The sequence below is a fragment of the Myotis yumanensis genome, unplaced genomic scaffold (genome assembly GCF_028538775.1).
Source record: "Myotis yumanensis isolate MYYU_CA2020_CCGP unplaced genomic scaffold, mMyoYum1.0.hap1 SCAF_13, whole genome shotgun sequence".
NCBI lineage: Eukaryota > Metazoa > Chordata > Mammalia > Chiroptera > Vespertilionidae > Myotis > Myotis yumanensis.
This window is the reverse complement of record NW_027223764.1, coordinates 22272416-22296404: the sequence shown is the minus strand read 5'-3', so window position 1 is coordinate 22296404 and position 23989 is coordinate 22272416. Positions and strand designations below refer to the sequence as shown.

Sequence of the window (23989 nt, the reverse complement as noted above, 5' to 3'; positions counted from 1 at the left end):
GGGGTGTGATGTCAGATGCCTGGCAGGCCAGATAGTTCCATGATACCTCTAAATGAACTCCCTCCTATTGATGGTGAAATCAATGCGGCCAATTTCAGCAAGTCTGCCCTATGACAACAGGAGCATCCCAGCGCTCAGTTTAAAACAAAAATCCAAAGGCTCGCCAGAACGTGCCGGGAAGACCCAGGGTCTGGATAAAGCGAGCCGCTCTCAGTGGGATCCCTCCTGCTTTCATGTAGCGGTGTAACCGCGCGATAAATTCTGTCCGCCTGGAGAAAGCATGCACTGGTGGATTTCAAAGCCATCTTACGACAGCGGATGCAGGGGGGTGCAGAATTCGACAGAGCCTTCCCCCATGAAAGGAACATAATGACTTCAAGCCTCTTTCCTCCTCTATCTTGAACGGAGCTACCGCTGATCAAGGAAGCCACGTCGTAAAGCAGCCAGGGGAGAGCCGGGGATGACCGGGGAATTCGGAGAAAGGAGTCGCTTTCTGTGCATCTCGGTGACGAGCTGGCAGTCACTCTGGGGGATGGAGCACGGGCGGATGGGAGGCACGTCGTCCCCAGACGCGGACACACACATGGACCCGCTCACTCAGGCGGGTCCTAGGCCAGACCGCTCGTCCTTGGCCCCTCCCGCCGCCCTCTCCTCCAGAGGGATGCTGATGAATGAAACACCCGAGATGCCTCCATCCTGCGCTCCTCCGTCCGGCCCCCGGCTGCGGCAGTTTCACTTTACACCGCGGACCCACCCGCGCTTTGATGTCTCCTCCGCCGCCCATACTGCGGCCAGCCTGAAGCTGGCGGGCGTTCTTCCCCACCGAGGCCATGATCGCACGTACCCCCGACCCTCAAAAAAAACCCTGGGATCTCCCAGAACCCCCGCACCCTGGGGAACTTTCCTTGAAAGACTGGCAGGAAGGAGGGTTCGGCCATGGGGGGCCATGGTTTTCCTGTGACTACGGGGGATGCTCTGGGGGAGGGGGTCCCCAAGTCCTTCCAACAGCTGGCCCTTTAAACGCGCCTCCTCCGAGCGCGGAACAAAGGCGCCGCCCGCGGGGGCCGGGCTGGCGCACGCCCCCGGCGCCGGCGCAGCGGACCGGGTGAGCGCGGGCGGGCGGGCAGCGGGCGCGGGCTTACCTTGAGGGTCGCCGGGCGGGCGGGCGGGCAGCGCGCGTCCTGTCCCGCTCGCACTACACGCTGCAGTTGGCCCCGCTCTGTTTTTCTGGGACTCGGCGCTGACTTCACCGACACTCCGCGGCGGGCCAATGGGCTGCGGCGGCCGCCCCCTCATTAGCATGCGTCTGGAACCGTCCACTCCGGCTGCGCTCGGGCAGCGGGCGGGGCCAGGGGGCGGGGCCTGGCTCAGTGGTGACAGGAAGGGGCGTGTGCGCCAATGGGAGGCGAGGAAGTGCCCCGCCGCCCCGCCCCGCGGCATTGTCAGCCCCGCGCGCGGGCCCGAGGATCTCAGGCAGATAAAGCGCGCGCGGGCCCAGTTATCCTTTCAGTCGGGCCGCAGCGGGCAAGGCGGGAGGCTAGCGCGGCGCGCCCTCTGGCCCTTCAGAGGGATCGCCCACGGGAAGCTGGGATGGAACCTTGGACATAAAAATAACAGCTATCATGTCCTGAGTTCATATGTTACTTAACATCTGTGCCCCAGTTTGCTCACCTGTAAAATGGTATAATAATAGGATGTAGTGAAGATGAGTATAGTTAACCGATGTAAAGCGTTTAAGCCAGTGTCTGGCTGTCAAGATGCATAAATGTTTGCTACTCTCATTATTATACTCTGTACCAGCCAGTGTACTTAATGCTTCCTCCATATTTTCTCATTGATCCTCATAGCCTTATAAGAGAGGCACTGTTATTATTCCCTATTTTTCAAGCAGGAAAACGGAGGTGTGGTTTAAATGGCTTGCTCAAGGTCATACAGAAAGCGGTGCAATCAGGATTTGAACTCCGGCTCTGAGTGTTCATTCATGCAACCCATTTATTCAGGGGCTGCATGGCAGGCATGTGCTGGGCCCTTGGGTCACTGCAGAAAAACCAGCGGGCAAGGCCCCTCCCCTCATAAAGCCCACTTTTTAGTGAGGGAGACAAATAAGTGAATAAATAAACAAGATCACCTGCAATGTGAAAAGTAGAGTGAACAAAATAAAACAGGGTAATGTGCAAGGAGAAAAGAATACTTTACTAGATTGAGTTCCGAGCTAACCACTGTACCGTACCATCCTGACCTCCAGTCCTGCTTGTCCAAGGTCACAGGGCCAACGAAGAGCTGGCCTGGAACTTGCTCCCTCCAGTCTTAGCTTCCCACATCCCTGGACACCCCAGTCCTCCTTGGGCTGAACAGAACGGACTTTGGTCAGCTGCCCTTGGCAATCTCCAGCCAGGGCACATGCCCAGTTCACAGGCTGCATGTGGCAAAGTATAGACCGAACTTGATGACTGCACGGGGTGATGGGAAACACATCTGCTAACATTCTTAGATGTCAAGGAACAGGGTCAAGCCTTCGCTGAGCACCTGCTGTCCTCTTCTGTGTGAAAAATAGAATTTTAGAAGAGCCCTCGCCACCGGGGGGCTTACTCTGCAGCTGAGGAGACAAGACACCCCCAGAAAACTGCTCCATCTAGGGAACCCCAGCCCAGGCCTCTCTCCACTTGCACCTCATCCGGCTGCTTTGCAAAGAACACTAGACTAGGAATCAGGCTTCCCAGGCTCCCTTACTAACTTACTCCATGACACAGGCAAGACAGTTCCTTCTGGGCCTGTAAAGTAATAAAAAGGCTTTTATTGAGCATGTCTAGTCTGCTATGCACTCTTCTGTACTCGTCCTAAGAGTGTTACCTGCATTAACTCACTGACACAACACAACAAGCCCAGGAGGAATACTATAATTATCTTGAGGTTATCCACACAGGAGGAAAATAACAGGTAGAGAAGCTAAGTAAGCTGCCTACCTAGAAAATGCAGGGCAACACCATTTAAAACTTTTTATTTATTGACTGATGAGAGAGAGAGAGAGAGAGAGAGAGAGAGAGAAGAAACACTGATTTGTTGTTCCACTTACTTATGCATTCATTTGTTGATTCTTGTATGTGCCCTGACCAGGGATCAAACCTGAAACCTTGGCCTATCGGGACAGCGCTCTAACCAGCTGAGCTACCCATCCAGGGCCAGAGCAACACCATTTAGAATAGGAAAACAAAACAAAAAAAAAAACTCCTCAAATATCCAATTGAGTGGATTGGATAAGAAAATTATGATACAACCATATGACACAATACCAACAGCCATAACAAAGGAGTATAGTGACACTTATTAACACATAAAGATGCTTGTAATATATTATAGAATGAAAAAGTAGGTTGAAAACTAGTTTTATACTGCAATCCCATTGGAACTATGTCTAATAGTTCTAATGGGATTATGAGTATCTTTTGCTCCTCTGTATTTTAAAATGAAAAACCAGACTCTACCCGTGGACATCTGATGTACGTGGGAAATTGCCTCAAGAATCTTAAATGAGGCCAAAGTCTTCAAGTCATCCCTCAACTGTGAACTCCTCTGCTGGTCCCAGTCTGTGTGACTGTTGCGTTTCTCACTGTAAAGCCTAACATTATCATTAGAGTGTGAACTAAATGGAAAAATACAGGAAGGAAGGGAAGAGGGGAAAACAGAAAGAAAAATCCTATCCTTTAAGATTCATCTAAAATGTCTTCTCCAGAAATTATTCAGAATCATGGTCTAATAACATTTTAACAGTGAAAGCAACCCAAGAAATCATCAGAGGTAATCATGTTAATTCATTCTTATTTCCAGTCATTCACTGATTCCTCTGAGTAGCAGGCCTGTGCTGGGCACTGGTGACACTGGGCTCCTTGCCTCCCAAAGGTAACCCCTGACTTAGCAGAGGCCCCTGGAAGACCAGGCCCCTGAATGTGCAACCTGTGCTGAGAAGGGTCCCATGCTCTGCTCTCACCATCCTGAAATGCTTCATTTTTTAATAAGGGGCCCTGCGTTTTCATTTTGCACTGGGCCCTGTACATTATGAGGGCCTGTCCTGGGAAGGAGAAACACTAAGGCCTTATCAGTTTATCAGTGACTGAGCCTGGAGTAAAGCTCAGGACTTTCCGCTCTCCATCCCAACCATTCACTTATATCACATGGTCCTGGCTCCCTGAGCACCCCTGCTTTCATTTATTCCTTTCTTATGGACTTTACCCTATTTGGCAGGAACTCAGGTATATATGGGTAGTCTTATTCCTCATCCTCTCTCCAGATTGTAAATTCCATGAGGTCCTGGCTTGTGTCTGCTCATCTCAAACAGTGCTTAGCACTGTGCTTCACACACTGATAAAAGTCTGCTTAAATTTAATTTAATCTTATTAGTAAATCCTCATTTTCTCTTCATGTGCATCAGATTATTCCCAGCAGTCCTTCTGCTGCTGGAGAGAAATAAAAATATCAGGCAAGAGAGTGGAGCACACAAGCCAGGATCTTAAACAGGCAGGAGGAAGTAGGCCATGAGTGTGAGGAATTAGAAGAGGGAGCAGGAGAAAAAGCGAATCTATCCCTTTCGCTGTGTAGGTTACTGAAGGCACAGAACTGATTTGAACCCTGGCCAGTGTGGCTCATCCTTTGCACCAAAAGGTCACCAGTTCAATTCCTGGTCAGGGCTCATGCCCAGGTTCAATTTCTGGTCAGGATGGGTATAGGAGGCAGCTGGATCAATGTTTCTCTCTCACATTGATGTTTCTTGCCCTCTCCCTCCTATCTAAAATCATAAAAATATATATATTTTTAAAAAACTAATTTGAACATCGTGGAATGCCAGATCCAAGAATTCTATATTCTTTGGAGGTCAATGCTGGGGGTGCTGCTTTGGGGAACTTTGGTGAGATGGGTAGAGGTTGGTCAGGAGAAATGTACAGGGCCAGGCAGAAATGAGAGGGGTCGTGGGGATCGCTATGCTTGGGAAGCAGGGCCAAAATGAACATCAATCTATAACCCCAAAAGTCTAGTCACAGGCCTCTGTTTATCAGTCTAGAAACACTTGCTCCGACGTGTCTTGTGTTGTTAGTTGGATAAAAACATGTGTACATCGCCGAAACCGGTTGGGCTCAGTGGATAGAGCGTCGGCCTGCGGACTGAAAGGTCCCAGGTTCGATTCCGGTCAAGGGCATGTACCTGGGTTGCGGGCACATCCCCAGTAGGAGGTGTGCAGGAGGCAGCTGATCGATGTTTCTCTCCCATCGATGTTTCTAACTCTCTATCTCTCTCCCTTCCTCTCTGTAAAAAATCAATAAAATATATTAAAAAAAAACAAAAAACAAAAAAAAAACACAAAAAACATGTGTACATAATAGAATCCCAGTTCTATACAATTGCATTGTATTTGACCACGTGTGTAAGGTTTGACTTTGAGATTGTTTTATGCTGTGAAGTAGTCAAAATAAGACATTTAAAATGTTGACCTGGGTAAACCTCTGTGAGAAATCAGAAGTACAGGACAGTCTATCCACTTCTACTGTATTAATAGAATGGCCTGCCCTAGGTCAGGGGTTTGGGGAGCGTCTGAAGGCAGCTGCGGGCAGAGGATTCATCGGTGAGAATATGTTGAGTTTACTTTATTCTGAAGTAACTTAGTTAATGAAGTGTTAACCTGAAAAAAAAAAAAAAAAAACATTTTTAAGGTTAGCGAAAAAAGCCAGGAAGAAGGAATAAGCAGAGAGAGGGGAGGAAAAAGAGGGTGGTGAAGAAAAGGGAGGGGTGCAGGGAGATGGCAAGAGAGGAAGAGAGATCATTAAATGGCCTGAAGAAGAAAAAATAAAACTTCAGAAATGGGGCAACTTAGCCTCACCAAACGAATGTAACCTTATCAAGGTTTAAAAAAAGTCAACAACAATGGCATTAAGGGAGTCACTGACATTCTGGAAGCTTGTCAGAGGTGACTGGAAGAGTTCACTGAGGAAACTCATTACACAGGGCCAAGTGGAGTCACATGGGTGCCCTGGGACAGTTCATCACAGTTTGCCAGCATTTACCCGGAGGAGATGCCCAGCGCAGTGTGGGGAGAGGGCAGGAGGAAGGCGGCAGGAATGCCTATCAGTGACGGCCCCTTCTCCATTACTTCAGCAAGTCGGTCCTGCCCTGTCTCCTAAAGCTTCGCTTACTTTGGCCCATTTCTATGAATGGCAGTTTCATGCCCATCCCTGGCCACTGTGCCGTCTCCTGAGGGATCTCACTGCCTGCTTCCCCCACTGGCTGCACCAAGCCACTCAGCCGGGCACACGTGGCTCTCGGTGACAGGAGGTCTGGGAAAGTCCTATTTCTGGGGAGGTTGGAGCCCTTTTCAAACTGGTGACCTAAGCAGAGCTTGCACAGCCTACCTATTTATCTGGCTCTTCTGTAAGAAGGAGATAAACTGAGAGTCGTGTCCCACAGCCGAGGGAGTGAGGGCAACTGGACTTTGTACAAAAAGAGAAGTAGACAGTTACCTATCTCCTCCCTTAGGCCAGGGGAACCAAGGACTTTTTCATTTGACCGTGATTAGAAATAGAGCAGAACCAGACCGCATGTTAGAACCAGGTTTCTGGAACTTGCTGCAGCCCAGCTTGCCACCTGCAAAGAAGGAGGCTTATTCATGGTGAACCCTCCAACAGGAGGAAAGTAAGGACCCCTGAAGGGTCCGTCGCAGCCCCTTTGTTCAACTCACTGTGACCTGGACAGGGCTCGATGGTCTAAAACAATGTGATTCCACCCATTGGTATTCAAACTGTAGGCTGCTCCACTCTGCGGTTCTATACCTGGACTAGGGCTGCCAGCAGCCAGATGGTTCATGAGGGTGGGAGCAGAGCCAGCCAGGGGGCCCTCGGCTTTGGGGAGGCGACTCTCTAGTCACTGAGTTAACCGGCTTCATGTACCTGCTCTGTTCAGGTCCTCTACCCAGAGCTGGAGAACCAGGGAACAAGGACGGGACCTTAGAGGCTCACAATCTAGGGGGAGAGACCAATAAACATAGAGGCAACGACAAGACAGTGTGATAGACACACTGTTTTTAAAAAATTGAGATATATTTCACATGCCAGAATAGTCACTCTTTTAAAGTGTCCAACCCAGTGGTTTTTAGTATATTCACAAGATTGTGCAACCATCACTAGAAATTAATTCCAGAACATTTTCATCACCATAAAAAACAAACAAACACACACACACACACACAAACCCTATATCTATTGGCAGTCAGCCCCTATCTTCCTCTCCTGCCAGTGCCTGGCAACCACTAATATACTTTCTGTCTTTATAAATTTGCCTATTCTGGGCATCTCATATCAGTGGAATCATACCATATACAGCCTTTTAGGTCTTTTACTTAGCATACTGTTTTCAAGGTTCATCTTTGTTGTGGTATGTATCACTATTGCATTCTTTTTATGACTAAATAACATTTCACTGTATGTATTACCACAATCTGTTGATCCCTTCAGTTCGTATTCATTTGGGGTGTTTCCACTTTTGGTTATTATGAATAATGCTGCTATAAACATTCATGTACAAGGTTTTATGTGGACATATGTTTTCAGTTCTCTTGGGTATATACCTAGTAGTGGAATTGCTAAGTCATATGGTATGTGTAACTCTAAGTTTAACTTTTTGAGGACCTGCCAGACTGGCTTGAGTTAGGTTTCTGCTTTTTTATTTATTTTTTTTAAAATCTTGATTGTTGAAAGTATTACATATGTCCCCGTTCCCCCCGACCCCCACCACCCCCTCCAGCTCGCCCCCACCCCTCCACCACCCTATTGTCTGTGTCAGGTTCCTGTTATTTTAAATGGCAGAGGCCAATACACCTTGCTGAATGAAAAGCAAAGGCTGCTTTAGTTGTTTATGGGTGTATTATTACTGTATTTATTTTTATAAAAACTTCCTGAGGATAAGTATGCTACTAATCATTTTAGATAATTTTGAAATGCAAAAACATTTAAAAGGAAAAAAAATGAAAATCATCTATATTCCTATTGCCCAAAGCTACCACTATTCCCACTTGGCTTGCTTTCCTCCTTTTCATCTTTCTTCTCTGTATACTTTTAAAAAGCAACGCCATGTTACATGGTTAGTTTTACATTTTGCTTTTCTCTCTGATCATTTTATTGCAAGTAGTTCACCATTCACTGTTTTATAAACTAGTCTTTATTTTATGTTTTCTTTTTGTAACTGTTATCCTTATTTTTTTGCTTTTGAAGAAGGGGCCAAGATGACAGGAAGAGAGAAAAAGGGAGAGAGGGAGAGATTTGAGGGAAAGAGGAAGAACATATCACGGAGGATACATGAGAGAGAAAGGAAAGAGCAGGAGAGACCCTTGTTTGCTTTCTCGCAAGGCCATATTTTATCCTGCCTGGTTGCAGAAAAGATTTAAGGCCCTGTTGTCTCTGAGGCCTGAGAACAGCTCTCCAGTCTCTGTTTCTGGTGGCAGCGGCTGGGGTGGCTGTTGTTGTGACCCGGAGGCTGAGCCAGAGGTGGCTTCTGCAGGCTGCAGTTCAAGATGGCCAATTCGCAATCCTAGCAAAATCCATCTATTGGCAACTACTGAGGCACAAATAGTTCATGCACTTTGCAGCGGATCTGCCAAATGAGATACACAGGGCTCAATCAGCAGAGAAAATCAATGATGCAAAAATGCATTTCAATCTAGCGTTATTTCCTCCTGGGATGCCCACGACATCACATTCTATTGTGTCGATGGTTCTGTGGCAATTCTGGTCTAAGCTTCGTAGGCCAGGCCAGGAGAACGCCCTCACCCAGGGTTTCATGTGTCCAGAGGCTGGTTAAAAAAAAAAAAGAAAGAAAAAAGCCAAGATTTGTTGGCTGTAACGCAGAGGCCTGGGCAGCCACCATTTGTGAGAAGTGAGGCCTTTCCGTTTGATAAGTAAACACTAACCTCTGTGTTTCTAAACCACCCTCTGTAACAGGTGATGTAATTAGCAAGGAACGTAATGGTGAACTTTCAAGATGGCAAGTCACAAAAGTATTATGTCATTAACTCACATGTATAACATAAAATAGTGATGTTTTTAATATCCTATCATTTTTGTGCCACTCAGTTTATTTTCTCTTAAATATTCTAATAGTAAAATTTAATCATTGTGAAAAAATTAGAAACTATTGATAAGCAAAATTTTTTTTCATCATCTCTATTAAATTCTATTTACATTTTGCCAAATTTCTCACCATGCAGGATTTTTTTAATAAAACAAGACCATGTAGCCCAGCTGGTCTGGCTCAGTGGTTGAGCATCAACCTATGAACCAAGAGGTCACAGTTCAATTCCTGGTCAGGGCGCATGCCCAGGTTTCAGGCTTGGTTCCCGGTAAGGGGCATGTAGGAGGCAGCCCATCAATAATTCTCTCTCATCATATGTTTCTCTCTCGCTCGCTCTCTCTCCCTCTCCCTCTCCCTTCTCTCTGAAATCAATGAAGAGATATTAAAAAAACACAACAAAAAATATGATCCCCTAGATGACAGGATCATGATAGTACCATTATGAGAAATAGAGAAGTCAGAATAAATACCTTGTCTGGGCACCTAAGAAATAATTCTGGATATTGTTGATGTGACTGTAGCACAGGCCGATGGAATGACCTAGCAGGTGGGTGGACATGTAGGACTTGGGCTGGAGAGGGAAGTTGAGGCAAAAGGTGGTGACACAGGTACCTCTGCAAGGAGAGGGGCTTCACAGGGGTACTATGACTTAGGAAGGTCTGGGCTGGCCTGGCTGAGCTTCCTTCCATGCTCGGGGCAGGGAAAGAACAATCCAGACCTGATACAAAGCTGCTCCAGGCTGCTGCCTCTCTCCTGGGATTCCTGGCCGGGTGGCCCCATCACAGGTGCTGAGAGGACTGTGCAGAAGTTGCTTATTTAAAGCCTCCGATCTGACTCCTGTTTCACCTCTAGCGGGGACAGTGCTCTTCACCCTCTCAGTGAGGAACGGGTGTACTGCAGCCAGATGGTAAACTGTGAACAGAAATAAACTCTCCTCACATGTAGCAAGTATATTTATATTCAGTCCTATAATACCACGGCAGGCATAATTATAGCCAATCCCGTAATGGCGTTGCGGATATCAGGCATCAAAAACCAACAACCAAATGTGCCGCAGAGACCAGGAAGGTACGGCTGTGGGGACAGCGAGCTGCAGGGCCAGCTGCTGCCCCTGAGGGGTGGCTGGGTGACACAGGCAGGGCTGATGGCAGCTTCGCCAGGGGCTCTGCCAACAGAGCAGGGAGGGAGTTAATAATTTTGTGGGATATACAGTTCAAACTCCTGTTTCAGTCACACTGCATGCTTTTAGTCTTACTTTTTAAAAAATTAGAAAATCAATACTTATTCACTGTACAAGGTTCAGGAAATATGGAAAATTATTCATAATCCCACAATCCAAAAATAGCCTTTTTAGAGGGTATTATGCTAAGCGAAATAAGTCAGACAGAGAAAGAGAAATACCATGTGATTTCACTTATATGTGGAATCTAAAAAACAAAATAAATGAACAAACAAAACAGAAACGAACTCCTAGATACAGAGAACAAACTGATGATTGCCAGGTAGGAGGTGGGTGGGGGCATGGATAAAAAAAGATGAAGGGATTAAGAAGTAGGTGTTGCCAGTTATAAGAACAGTCACGTGGAGTAGCCACTGCTGTGTGTGGAGTAGCCACTTTCTGTCTCACTGCTTCACTAATAAACTCGCTCTCACTTCACGCTCTAAAAACACAACAACAAACAGTAAAGACAGTCACAGGGGTATAAAGCACAGCATAGGGAATGTAGTCAATTATATTGTAATAACTATGTTTCACACTAGGCTTATCAGGGTGGTCATTTTGTAAGTCATATAAATATTTCATCACTATGTTGTACACCTGAAACTAATATAATACTGTATGTTAACTTTAACTGACAAAGAAATAAGTAAATATGAACTGTCTCCCCCCAAAGTGACACTCCTTAACTTTGTTGTATTTGACATTACAGTATTTTGTGCGTATGTATATATTTTTAATGTCATGCTATACATAACATTTTATATCTTGTTTTTCTCATTTAACATTAGGAGTACTTCCTTATGTCATACAGATATAGTCTAAAATATTACTTTAAAATGTTCTATTGTGGTATATGCATATGGAAAACTATACCACATTTGAAATGAATAAACAAGAGCTGCAATGTATCAAGAAATACTAATTCTTAATATAAGAGTAAAAAAAAGGTAATGTGCAGAGTCAGAAATATAATTCAATTTTTAAGAAGTAAAAGGTCAAAAACAATATTACATACTGTTAATGTCATCAGACGTGTAAAAAGATAGAAAAATGGATAGAAGGAATTTTCTCTGGGGAGGGAGGAAAGAGGTCAAAATTTAGGGAGGTATAAAGATATTGGTTTTTATATATTGTTCTTTAAAAAGTGATCTAAAACAAATATGGCAATCTCTTAAGGTAAATTTATGTGGTGAATCAATATGTGTTCATATTCTCTGCATTTTTCTGCATGTTTGAAATATAGATTATCATTTTTTAAATTAATAAACTTCATTTTTAGAGCAGTTTTAGGTTTGCCAAAAAGTTGAGTAGGAAAGTACAGAGTTCTCATATATTTTCTCACCACCCTCTCCTTACACACACACACACACACACACACACACACACACAGTTTCGCCTATCATTAACATCTTGCTATAGTGTGGTACATTTATTACAAGTGAGCCAATATTGATACACTATTATTAACTAAAGTCCATAGTTTACATTAGGGTTCACTCACTGTGCTGTACATCCGTAGGTTTAGACCATTGTATAATGACATGCATCCATCATTACATAGTTTTACTGCCCTAAAAATCACCTGTGCTCCACCTACTCGTTCCTCACATCGGCCTCCCTCCCTCCCTCCCTCCACCCAAGCCCCTGGCAAGCACGGATCTTTTAACTGCTCCCGAGTTTTGCCTTTTTCCGAATGTCATATAGTTGGAATCACACAGTATGTAGCCTTTGCAGATAGGCTTCAGAGTAAATTATTTTTTCACTATTAATTAATTTCACTATTTTGATATAGTCATTATTAGCTATGCATACATTGTATCTTTTTTCTTCATATAGCTGGTGTCATAGTGTGTAAAATATTGCCACCTTTTTTCACTTTATAAACAATATATTATGAAACCAGTGTGATTCAAAATTTCTTTCTTTTAACACCTTCAAGAATGTTTTGTGATGTGGAATGTTGTGTTAGTGAGGTAACTAATAATTAAGTACTATTGGACATTCAGGCTGTTTTCACCTGTGGCGGGCATTTTTTCTGGCCTTGGGGAGCTCCTCTTAAATTTAAAAAGGCCCTTGACGTCTCCAGCGAATTGGGAACATCCAGGCTTCTAGGTACGTGTCACCTGGACAACATGCTAGACATTAACTGTGAGTTCCCTACAGTCAATGTAGGAGTTCAGTTACCTACTTTCCTTTTGGGGAACATGGATGCAATGCATCTGATGTGCCCTAATCAAGTGTCCTCGGGGTCCTACGGAAATTCCATAACCACAAAGGGGCCTGCCTTCTTCAAGAGCTTGGATTGTTCACTAGGAATCCAAGAAAGAGATCCTGGAGCCCTGTTTTGTAGAGCAGAGCTAGATGGGTGCCCTGAAGAACTGGGACGCTGGGAGTGGGTGGGAACATAGGGCAGTGGGCGTGTCTGTCGAGAGACCGTGAGAACCTGCCCACTGCCCCAGGGCTCAAGGCCATGAGTGCCTGGAGTTTTGTCTAGGCAGAGGAAATGCTCAGGCTGTCCTGGGAACATTGTCTTATCTCCAGTCAGTTTAATCATACCGGTGGAGAACTTGGGGTCTGGTATGGGACTTCCGGTTCAAATCCCAGCTCAGCCACTCTCAGGCTACCTGACTTTGAACAAGTGGCTAAACCATGATGGCTTCAGTTCCGAAGGGGAATGAAAGAACACCACCTCAAAGAGTTGTCGTGAAGGTTAAATATATATTGTCCCCAAAATGTATACACACTTTGAATAATTATAAAGGCAGTGTTTGTACTTCAACTGCATTTTCAAACTTCCAGTAGCATTTTAGGATGAATTTCCTCTGTTCAAACCTAAGTCTGGTTGAAAAGAAAGAAACACCAATTGATCTATCAGCTGTTAAAGTATGATACATGTTTTGGGGACATGTGTGTGTGTGTATGCCTAGCACTTAGTTAGTACTCAGTACATGTTGACAACAACAACAGCTGAACATATGTTTTTTTTAAAAAAAAGAAAGGTGAACAGTCAGCAAGAACATGAGATAGTCAAGCCAAGAAGGTCAGCATGATTCTCACGCCACCACTTTCCTCCTAGAGAAAGGCCCAGCACGTTTCACAACACCAGGCATGGCCTGGATTCAAGTGGGTGGGGAGCTATAGGAGCAGGAAATAGAAACACACTACCCAGTAACTCCAAAGGAACGTGGGCTACTTTAATGATTTCTGCAAGCCACCTGCCAGACTATGTACATTCCCGTGTTTTTATGTTTGTTCTCCTGTGTAGCCATCTCTAGCGCCTGTCTTTTGTTTGGTTGCTAAATCCAGCCATTGCAGGTGGATTTTCAAATGGGCACATGGCCTTTGAAGTCACCTCCCACCCAATGAGGGGACTTCTATCCATAATAGCCCGACGTGTACTTATCTAATCTAGGAGACATTCTGGATTCCTTTCTTTCCTTCAGTCATGTCCAAGCAAACCTGGTCAGTTCCATCTTCAAAACAGACCTTAAATCTCTGCTCTTCCTGCTATCGCCATTGCCCCCTCCTTCATCCCTTACCTAGACTACTGGCCCCTCACTGGTCTCCTTATTCCATGCTTCCATCCTGTAGCCTGTTCTTCACAGGAACCAGGGTACCTTTTAAAAAGGTAAATCAGAGCATGACTCTCTCCCCATCTTAGGTTGAGTTCCCCAGAAGCAGACCCTGAGACAAGCAGATTCATGAGCAAGTGTTTTATCTAAAAAGTGCCCCCAAGAGCCCTAGCTGGTTTGGCTCAGTGGATAGAGCATCAGCCTGAAGGGTCCCAGGTTCGATTCTGGTCAAGGGCACAAGCCTGGTTTGTGGGCTCAATCCCCAGGAGGAGGCGTGTAGGAGGCAGCCTATCAATGATTCTCTCTCACTGTTGATGTTTCTATCTTTCTATCCCTCTCCCTTGCTCTCTGAAATAAATAAAAATATATTAAAAAATAAAATAAAAAGTGCCCCCAAGAGAAACCCATAGTGAATGAGGGGAGTCATGCAGGGAATCAGGAGTCACCAAGCAAGGAAGAAGCCTAGAGGCCCAGCCTGCATCCAGACTTGTCCCTCCTAAAGACGAAGGGCTGGGCTTTCACACTCCCACTCCGCCAGCTAAGTCCTGGCTCAGGGGGTTAGGAGGCGCCCTCTGTGCTTGGGGCAAAGAGCTCCTGCTCCAGTGGCCCAAGGGCTGTGCGTCCTTGGAACGAAGTTGCCGGAGTTGGTCCTTATAAGGCAAGTGCACAGAAGCTGGGGGACTGACACACGGAAATCCCAACAGGGACCCTTGATGGAGCACGGCAAGGTCCACGCCAGTTTCCTCCCTTCTGTCCTACCTCAGCTCCCTCATAGCACACACCATGACCTATAAGTGGTTTATATAATTGTCTCTCCATTTGTTTGTCTGTTTTCCCCACGAAAATGAAATTTCCAGGAAAGGAGTGAGCACGTTTGTCTTGCTGCCTTTTGTACCCCAATGCCTGGCGTAGAGATGGCACATTGTGGGTTCGCCACAAAAGTGAGTATGAATAGGTAAATGGACGGCGGCACCTTGGTTTGGACGCCTTCAGCAATGGGGAGCTTCTACAGGCCATCCCACTCTCAGAAAGCCTTACCTGCAAGTCTGACCCCAGGCTGAGCTGTAATCAGCTTCTGGGTCACACCAACCACCCTCCCCTCTGGACCAGCTCAGGAGATGGCCACCTTTTCCATGTCAGATGTCCAATGTCCCATCCTTCTCTCCTCCAGACTCCGCAGCCCCAGCTCCTCCAAAAGTTCCTCATTTGACAGGGATTTTAGAGCCACTGGCATCCATAATTTCACTAGCCCAAAAAAAATCCTTTTGACCTACCCACACAAAGAATGCATAGCGATCCCTCCCACAGCACCCTGAATACACCCAACCTTGGAAGGTAAACTGGGTCAAGCCAGATAAGGATTTGGAGGCGTGAAGCTGCAGAGATACCAGCCAGGGCTCTGGAGTCAGCAGACCCAGGTTGAATCCCAGCTCCACTTACTCTTAAATGACTGATCTCAGGCAAAATACTTAATATCTTTGTTTATAGAAGCGGGGGGGAGAGGGGGGGATAAGAGCACCTACATGATAGAGTTGGTGTAAGGGTTAAATTAAATAAGACGATGAGTGTAAAGCACTTAGCCGAGTGCCTGGCACATCTTTGAGGACTGGGAGCTTCCCCAAATTCTACCTCTGACCTGAGATCTCCACGCTCCCACAACGACTTCTTCCCACTCAAAGCTTCCTGCTAACCCAGTTCCATCACGGACACCTCCACGCTCCTCCAGGCATGATAAGCTTCCAGGTTCTGTACCAGATGTTCTCCTGGCTATTATTTCTTCGCATTTTCTCATCATCACTCTCCATGTCAGGATTCTGCTCTCCAACCTACTCCTGGCTACTCAGCCACATGTCTACCCTTTCTCTTTCACTTGTCCTTCTTGCTCACTTAATTCTTTCTTTCTGTTCCTCCTGCCACCATCTTTCTTTATATCACGCAACTCTAACCAGTTAAGTTTTGTGTGTTCTTTTCATTTCCTATTCTCCTATTCTGCCTCCTGCCTTGGCTGCAGATAGCTAAAAGGAAATGATCAACCGGGCAACAGTAAAATTGGTAGTTGCCACATAGGCATCTTAAGCTCAGACCATTCCCATCTGCTCCTTGCCACAGACTGAGTGGTAAAAATCAAGGTGGGAAGTGGAGCCATTAGCAGTAAGGACAGAGGAGAAACAGGAAGCTCTCTTTCTCTCTCACCTATATGGAAGCTTCTCATTCCCTTTCTAGCCCATCGCATTCGTACACTACAGGGATAGTTGTCTCTCTTGTTCCTGACTTTAATGGAAATGCTTCTAATATTTTGCCATTAATTATGATTCCCCCCCCCCCCCCCCCCCCCACCACCACCACCACCTAGGTTTTGTGCTATATAGTCTTTATCCAATGCGGGGAATTCTCTTCTATGTCTGGTTTGCTAAGCTTATATAATATGTAGTTGTGGTTATTTGGCTTGTGTTTCTAGGTTGGAAGCAGAGCACTGAAAATCAGGGAAGCAGGGTGATAAGAAGGTTGGCTGGGGAGGTAGCCTGGGAATATCAGAAGAAAGAATTGAGGCCAAGCATGCAGGCTGGGGGACGATGGAGCTTCCTGTCCCAAGGCACGGCCATGGCACTAACAGTTACTCCTCAGACTCTGCTCTCGTGAGTCAAAGACTCCACTGGGCCCTTGAGGGTAGCAATGCAAAACTTGGCTCTAGTTATAGTTCTTTTTCTGCTTTTATTGATTTAAGTAAACAATTCTGGATTTTCAAGAAGCATTTGGAGATTCTTGAATTGGAGCAGATAATTGAAACCTCATCCCTTTTCACGTGAAAGCTTTTTGGAGGTGGATCTGATCCCAGTTTCCCATTCCAATCAGCTGCTGTGAAAGCCACTTGTTCTTGCTGTGGGCAGATCAAGCCTCGTTTTCCCCCTGATGGAAATTCAGGAAGGAAACCGAATAATTCCCAACAGAGACAAGAGCTGACCACAGTACCATCCAAAAGGGCTTTTAAAGATTCCAATCTTGCATGTGAGAACATTGGCAGCGAGGTTGGTTCCTTGCTCAGCCAGACAGAAGGCTTGGGGGGAGACGCGGTCTGCCATTTTGACAGGAAGTTCTTTTTTGATGGAGGAGAAGTTGCAATGGAAACATCGCTGGGGGGCACTTTCACACTGGGAAATCTCTGTGAAAGTGTTTGTGACAAGCATCCAACATAAAGTACTAAACACTCATGCATAGATATTTCTCAATAGACGAACTTGCTCATACTGTGGGCCTGGTGAAAGGAAGGAACATCAAGATTACCCAGTGTGGCATCTATCTATTGGCATTCTACCCCTGCTATGCATGGTGGCTTTGGGGGTTTTGGTTTTGTTTCTACCATGATTGATGGGAAATTGGCCAACATACCCCTGGAAAACCAAGAGTTGACTTGCTTCACTTCTTTACTTAATTTCATGCTTAAGATGGGTGAGGAAAATAAGTGCTAAGCAACCTGTCATCGGGGGAAATTTAAACAAACTGGTAATTGTGCTAGGGTGAGGAACTGCGCAATGGAAGGATTACAGAATGTTACAGAATGTGCTGGGAGGGGGGACTGACGTATGGAGAAGGATTGTGTTGCCAGGATATGAGGATTGTGTATGTGCTGGGAGGAGGGACTGATGTATGGAGGGGGGTTGCAGGGTTAGGAACCATGAAAGAAAAATTGCTAGATTGTCTTAGACCAGTCAAGGTGTGACTCTGTTTACCCCCCGTTGTGCTTATGAACTTTCTGTGAGCTTCTAAGGTAACACTGTTTTGCTATAAAAATCATAATGCACACTTGCTCTTTGCCACATGCCGCGAGGCTTCCCAGAGGGGGAAGGTACGGGCTGTGGTCAGCTGGCCAGGTTAATAAAAGGCTTTCAAATTTAAATTCTGAGTCGGTGGTCTATCTCGTTGAGCCAACTCATAACAGTAATGTGTCAGGTGGCTTTGGGACAGTCTCAGAGGTGGCAAGTAAACAAAATCTAGGAAGAAAAGTTGGAGGAACTGGCATAGCTCAGTCTTAAAAAGAGAAGATGATAGGCTTACGAAGCGATTGTGTCTAGTACGGTAAACCAGATTATACACGCAGTCCCAGAACACCTCCCACGCTCACCGGATGGTGGTGTACTGGGCGAAAGCAGGGGCCTTAGGGTTAGGAGAACAATGCTCCAGTCCCACCTCCGCCCACAGGTGACCCTGGCAGTCTCCCTGTCTGCCTCAGTTTCCACCCCTGTAAACATAAACAGTTGGATGACTTTGGGATTCTAAGACAAGACCTCCTTTAAGGCTCACAAAAGAAGAAATGTCTAGATGTTTCAAACCACTTCAAAGGGATAGTGCTTTTAAATTATGACATAATAAATGCATTTATTTAGTGAGCAGAATCATTCAAAGATGGAGCTTGCTAGGAAAAAGAATAATAAGAGAGGGCTCCGCGCTAAGAGTTTGGGAACCTGTTTGTATGTAGGACACTCTGCAGGAGGGATGGTGCCTGCCTCGTCCAAGAGACCTTAGCACCCAGCATGGCACCTCCCCAAGTTCTCTTTATGGTTCAAACACACACAGATGCCGAGAGAACACAGCCTAAGCTTCCATGTGCCCATCATCCAGTCCCACCCCCTGACCACTACACCTCCTCTCAGATTATTTTGAAGCAATTCCCATACATCATATAATTTCACCCACCAATATTCCAATGTGTCACCCTGAAAGATGGGTATTTTACACATAGAATATCATCACACCTGAAAAATGAACATTACTTTTTAAAATATCATGTCAATTCAGTGTTCAAATTTCCCTAATTGTGTCCATATTGCAATTGGGTGATATGTATGTTGTTTTCTGTAACCCCCCCCCCCCTCCCCACCCCACACACACACCTCTGTGATTTGCTTGTTGAAGGGAGTTGGTTTCTTGTCCCAGCGTTTCCCACAGTTGGTATATCGCTGGTTGCCTCTCCACAGTATTTCAAAGGAAATACATGAACTTTGTATTTCCTACAAAATGGTAGTTATGTCAAGAGGCTTGATCAGGCTTAGGTCCTTTTTGAATTTTTAAGAATGCTTCATAGGTATTTTTCTGTATTTACATCAGAAGGCATATAGTGCCCTTTAATGTTTATTTTTTTAATGTTAGCAACCATTGATGACCATTGCCTAGATCCATGATTTCATTACAAGTTGCAAAAATGTTGATATGCTAACTTCATTTCTTAGCTCCATCTCTTCATTTATTCGCTGACACATTTCTCTAAAGAACCCCCTCCCCTCAGCAACTTGGTCATCCCTGCCCTGACACACAGCTCAATGCTGTTTCTTTCCAGTTTCAAAATAATAGGCTGTTCCCCAGCATCCTTCAACAGATGACAAAGGAGGGTTTAGAAAGTGCTATTACAGACTCCTGGGTTTCAATGTATGCAAGGAATTTGAGTTCAGTGAACTAATAATCCTTATTAATTATTCTATCACTGGCCACTGGGATTGTAGGGACATTGTGGCCCCACTCCAGTGGTGTTTGAGGTTCCTACTTTCTTTTTTTCTTTCCAGTCTTATTAAGATATAAGTGACATATAAAATTGCATTAGTTTAAGGTGTGTAACATAATGATTTGATACATGTCTATACTGCAAAATAATTACCACAGTAAGTCTAGTTAATACCCATCACCTTGCATAGTTACAATTGTTTTCTTATGTTGAGAACTTTTAAGGTTTACACTTAGCAACTTTCAAACACATGAGACAGGACTAGCAACTGCAGTCACCATGCTGTACCGTACAGCCCAGCACATGCTCGCCTTATTCCTGGAAGCTTGTGACAGGCTCTTACTCTCCGGGGACTCAGCGTCTGAGATAATGTCTAAGGTCCTTGTTAGCACTAACCTCAGACCCGGGAAACAGGAGCCCTGTCCTGGGCTTCCCCTATCAACACAGGGACACAACGTGCTTTTTCCTCTTTGGGGGTCTCACAGGAAAACTTTCTGAAAGGTGGGTGACTGACCAAGGCAAGGAGGGAGGGGATGTGTGTGGGACCAACTGATCCCCTCAGGCCAGAGGGTGAGGCCTGAGACTGCCACTGAATGGGGTGGGTGTGTGGGGAATGGGCGACAATAATCACTTCTGCCCTGGGAAGTCCGGAAAAGAGTGCCTGCTTCGGTTTAAAGTTGGCCTCTCATATCAACCCAAATGGGCGTCTAGACAGACAGATTTCCCGATAACTACCTTCCCGCCCATCCCCATCCCCACTCCCTGCTCCTCAGCTGGGGTGGTGCAGTTTCGAGAGGCACCTAGGACGGAAAAGTCAGGTATAGGGGAGGGTAACCTGACACCCTACCTCTAGGGGAGTTGACTGGGTTACTCCCTATCCTGGGTTTGGGTGCACCAAGTCACTACCAGTCACCACCCAGGAGTCCCGGGCCTGAGGCCAGCTTCGGCTCTGCCCAGCCCCAGCATATCCCTGCTTCATGTGACTGGGCGTCCAGATGGCAGGAATGACCTGAGAACCTGGTTTCTTTAGCTTCCAGGTCTCCAAGTAGGCTATAGGGGAAGAGAAAGGCTTGGGTGGGAGCATGGGGCAGAGGTGACTGTGCCTTCATGTATAGCTTTAAGCATTCAGACTTATGACACATGGGGCAATACTGGCACTTTGGCAAATGCCAGGGCAGTGCGGTCCTTCTGGCTCAGACATCCCAAGTCAGTGTTTGAAGTAAGAAGAGGCAGACTTCACCGTTCAGTCTTTTTTTTATAGATTTCAATTCTTTGTTGAAATTCTTTATCTTTTCATATATTGTGAAAACATATTTTCTTTAACATGTATAATCCCTATTATAAAGTCCTTGTCTAGTAGCTCAATTATCAGAATCATTCGTGGGTCTGCTTCCATTGTCTGCTTTTTCTCTGAATTATTAGTCATATTTTTCTGCTCTTTGCAATATCTTATAGCTGTATGAAATAACCACAGGGGTTGTACATGATGTTATTTTTCTCCAGTGATGCTTCTCTTTTGCTCCTGTTAGCAAATGGGGTGAGGGACCGATCACCTCAATCTGGCCAGGGATTCAGCTGCGTCGGGGCTGGAGTGCAGTTTTAATAGTCCCAGTCCAGCTTTGAGTCATCTTGTTCCTTGGGGGAGCCCACTCAGTCTTTTGACTGACAGCCTGCCAGGTCTTCTCAGCCCTGAAAGCCTGTGGAAGATTCAGTTCTGTTCTTAGGAGCTTCGGCTCTTTGGTCTCTTGCCCCACACAGTTTCAAAATTTAGAAATGTCCTGAAGGGGATATGCATCTTATGTTTGATGCAGCCCTCCTCCCTGCAACAGGATTTTGTTTCCTATGTACTACGAGTCTGTGGGAAATGTCCCTCTGCTATTAGACACCTGTGGCCCAGCCTCTCCTGCTCTACCCCAGAATTCAGCAAACGTCCCTGGGGAAAATGGACCATGTGCCTAGAGTCCCGTAGATTCCAATGTTACACTCCTGTAGATCACGTTGATCATCAAGGCCCTACTGGTCTCTTTTTGTTCGAGTGAAGACCTTATGCCCAGACCAAGCTCTATCTATCCTAGGCCCGCACCTAGATTGGGCAAACACCCCCAGGGAAGAAAATTATCAGAGATTATCAGCTCACTTATAAAGGACTCTCTCCTATCCAGAATTCTAGTTCATTAGTCCTCATTGCTGCCACATCAATCCAATGTCTTTAAAAATATGATTTTATAATTTACCCAATGTTTCTAGTTGTTTCAGCAGGAACACTGGATTGTTGCTACATACCCCATCCTATCCAGAAGAAGTCCTATGAAATTATTTCAAGATTTAACCACAGCCCGGCCGGTGTGGGTCCATGGTTGACCATCAATCCATGAACCAAGAGGTCACTGGTTTGATTCACATGCCCGGGTTGTGAGCTCGATCCTCAGTAGGGGGCATGTGTCTATCTTTCTACCCCTCTCACTTTCTCTCTCTCTAAAGATCAGAAAAAAACATATTTTTAAAAAAGATTTAACCACAGTATGGTCATGCAGATAGGACCTGAAATGCCAGGACACATGGATGATATATGGCTGAATGAGCCCAATCACGTCAAGGCCCTCCTCTTTATCTCATTATATGCAGCAAGGAGACAGGCAGCCCAAGTGGACCAACCAGAGTCCTCCTGCACTAGAACTTGGAGCCAAGAACCTTTTAATATTTGGGAGGTGGGACAAAGCTCTGAGAATAGGTTGGAGGTTCACTGGTGATGTCCCATGCTCATGGAAGAAGCCAGTCTCCAGCAGCAGGAAATGAAGCCCTCCCACATGAGGAGCTTCCGGGGGCTAGATGCTGTCGGCCTGCTTCCTGTCCTTGGTACTCACTGTGGTTTGCTTACCTGAGCCACACAAATTAATGACCCTTTTTTGCCTGAGCTAGTTCCTGTCTCCTGAGCGGCTGGGTGACTCCCTCCCTCCCTTCCTTCCTTCCTTCCTTCCTTCCTTCCTTCCTTCCTTCCTTTCCTTCCTTCCTTCCTTCCCTCCCTCCCTTTCTCTCTCTCTCTCTCTCTCTCTCTCTCTCTTATTTTTTTTGGCCTTGGGCTTTCTGAGATACCTTGTGTCCGTATTATACATTATCCTTTTCTTCTTAAGCAAAGTGGAGGTGGCTTATGTTACCTGTAACTCAACGAGCCTTAAATAAGACTGCTTCCTGAATGATGGGCAAGCTTAGAAGGGCCCGGTGAGAGGCAGCTCCCTCCTGGCACAGAAGGAAGAGGGAGGGGAAGGACGGTGATACTGCTGAGACCTCCACTTTGGATCACGAGTCCTCACCCCGAAGAGAGGTGGATGCTTCTGGATTCTGGACATTCAGCCCTGTGGGAGGAACTTCAGACTTGCCTGAGAAGTCATCACATCCGACTGCCAAAGCCACGCTGTCTCACTTGAATCAAACTGGGGAACCAACCTCACGCCGGACAATGCTCACAGGTGGGAAGGAATGCAAACAGGGAAATGCCTGTGTTTGCACGTTTTACCCACTCCTGGGCTCCCGACTTGCAGGCGAGCCTGAAGTTTACACCAGAGGGTAAACAAGATAGCTATTTGGACATCACACACCACTTTGCCAGTTTCCGTTCTCTTGAATTATTTACCATCTAATTGTCTGCATTGAAACAGAATCTGGAAACACAGTCAGCGATGTAGCCTTATTTGCGAGTAAGAGAAAGGAAACCAGAGTTTGGTGAAGTACCCCGAGCAGATGCCCCTCTGGTTTTCTGAAGTTCTCCTGCAAAGTGGGTGAAGCCAGCTCAGCAGCAGACAGGGCTCAGGCTAGGGGCTCCCTGCAGCTGCTAGCCCAGTCTCTCCTCTGAGGCCACAATGCCCAAACAGGCAGAGGCGTGGGCTCCTGTCTGGACTTAGCCCCTGCGCCTTGGTTTCTTGTCTGCAAAAGGCAGGCTGCAAAGGGGGATGGGATGGAAAAATAAGCCTCTCTTTTGATTTCAAAGATTGTTATCACACATTTTATTTTCACCATTGTACCAAGAATTTCCCAGAGGAATAAAGATTAGTAGCTTCGAAAATAAGAAAAATAGTCTAAAAATAATTCAAGTAGTAGAACAGTTTGGAAAACTTAGAGGAATATAATGACAAAACTCACTAACAGTCTCCCTTCTCAGTAAGAATCACTCATGATACTTTGATACATTTCCTTCCAATCTTTTTTCTAACCAAATATATATGGAATATCATTGGGAAATGTCAAGCATACTTCTTTCATAGTCTAGCTTTTTTCTATTCAACATTTTTTGGTGAGCTTCTACCCCATGTCAATACTCTTTGATTTTTAATGGCTCATTGTTTTCAAATAGTACACTATAAAGAGATATATAATTCAAATATTATTAATTAGGATTCAATTTGATTTCACATTAAAATCTAATCAGGGTGCCACAAAGGATGCTGATAACAATACATTCACAGACCAGATGGAGAGGATGAGGAACAGACCTGGAAGCAATTCTTCTCTCCCAGGACAAGTCCCCCCTGCACAGCGAGCCCACAGCACTGGCCCCTGAACAGGAAGTGAGAGAAAGGGAGAGATGGATGGGTGGATCAT

At 45.7% G+C, this 23989-nt stretch overlaps 2 protein-coding genes across 41 annotated transcripts in view; both read right to left on the bottom strand.

Annotated features, from left to right (window-relative positions):
• SORBS1 (sorbin and SH3 domain containing 1) overlaps positions 1 to 1193 on the bottom strand; it is a 217758-nt gene extending 216565 nt beyond the window's left edge. For 14 of the 40 annotated variants that reach the window (XM_070432632.1, XM_070432661.1, XM_070432640.1 and 11 more), the window contains exon 1: positions 1143 to 1178. The gene's annotated coding sequence lies outside the window, so the exon portion shown is untranslated. Of the gene's footprint in view, positions 1 to 1142 lie in introns of all 40 variants that reach the window. The other 26 variants (XM_070432642.1, XM_070432643.1, XM_070432641.1 and 23 more) reach the window with 7 other exon arrangements.
• Positions 1194 to 5589: 4396 nt separating this feature from the next.
• Positions 5590 to 23989, bottom strand: part of ALDH18A1 (aldehyde dehydrogenase 18 family member A1) — a 62350-nt gene continuing 43950 nt past the window's right edge. Inside the window, exon 18 of the mRNA XM_070432620.1 lies at positions 5590 to 5668. Within this exon, the coding sequence (XP_070288721.1) occupies positions 5664 to 5668 (5 nt within the window). The 3' untranslated portion in view covers positions 5590 to 5663. The remainder of the gene's footprint in view (positions 5669 to 23989) is intronic.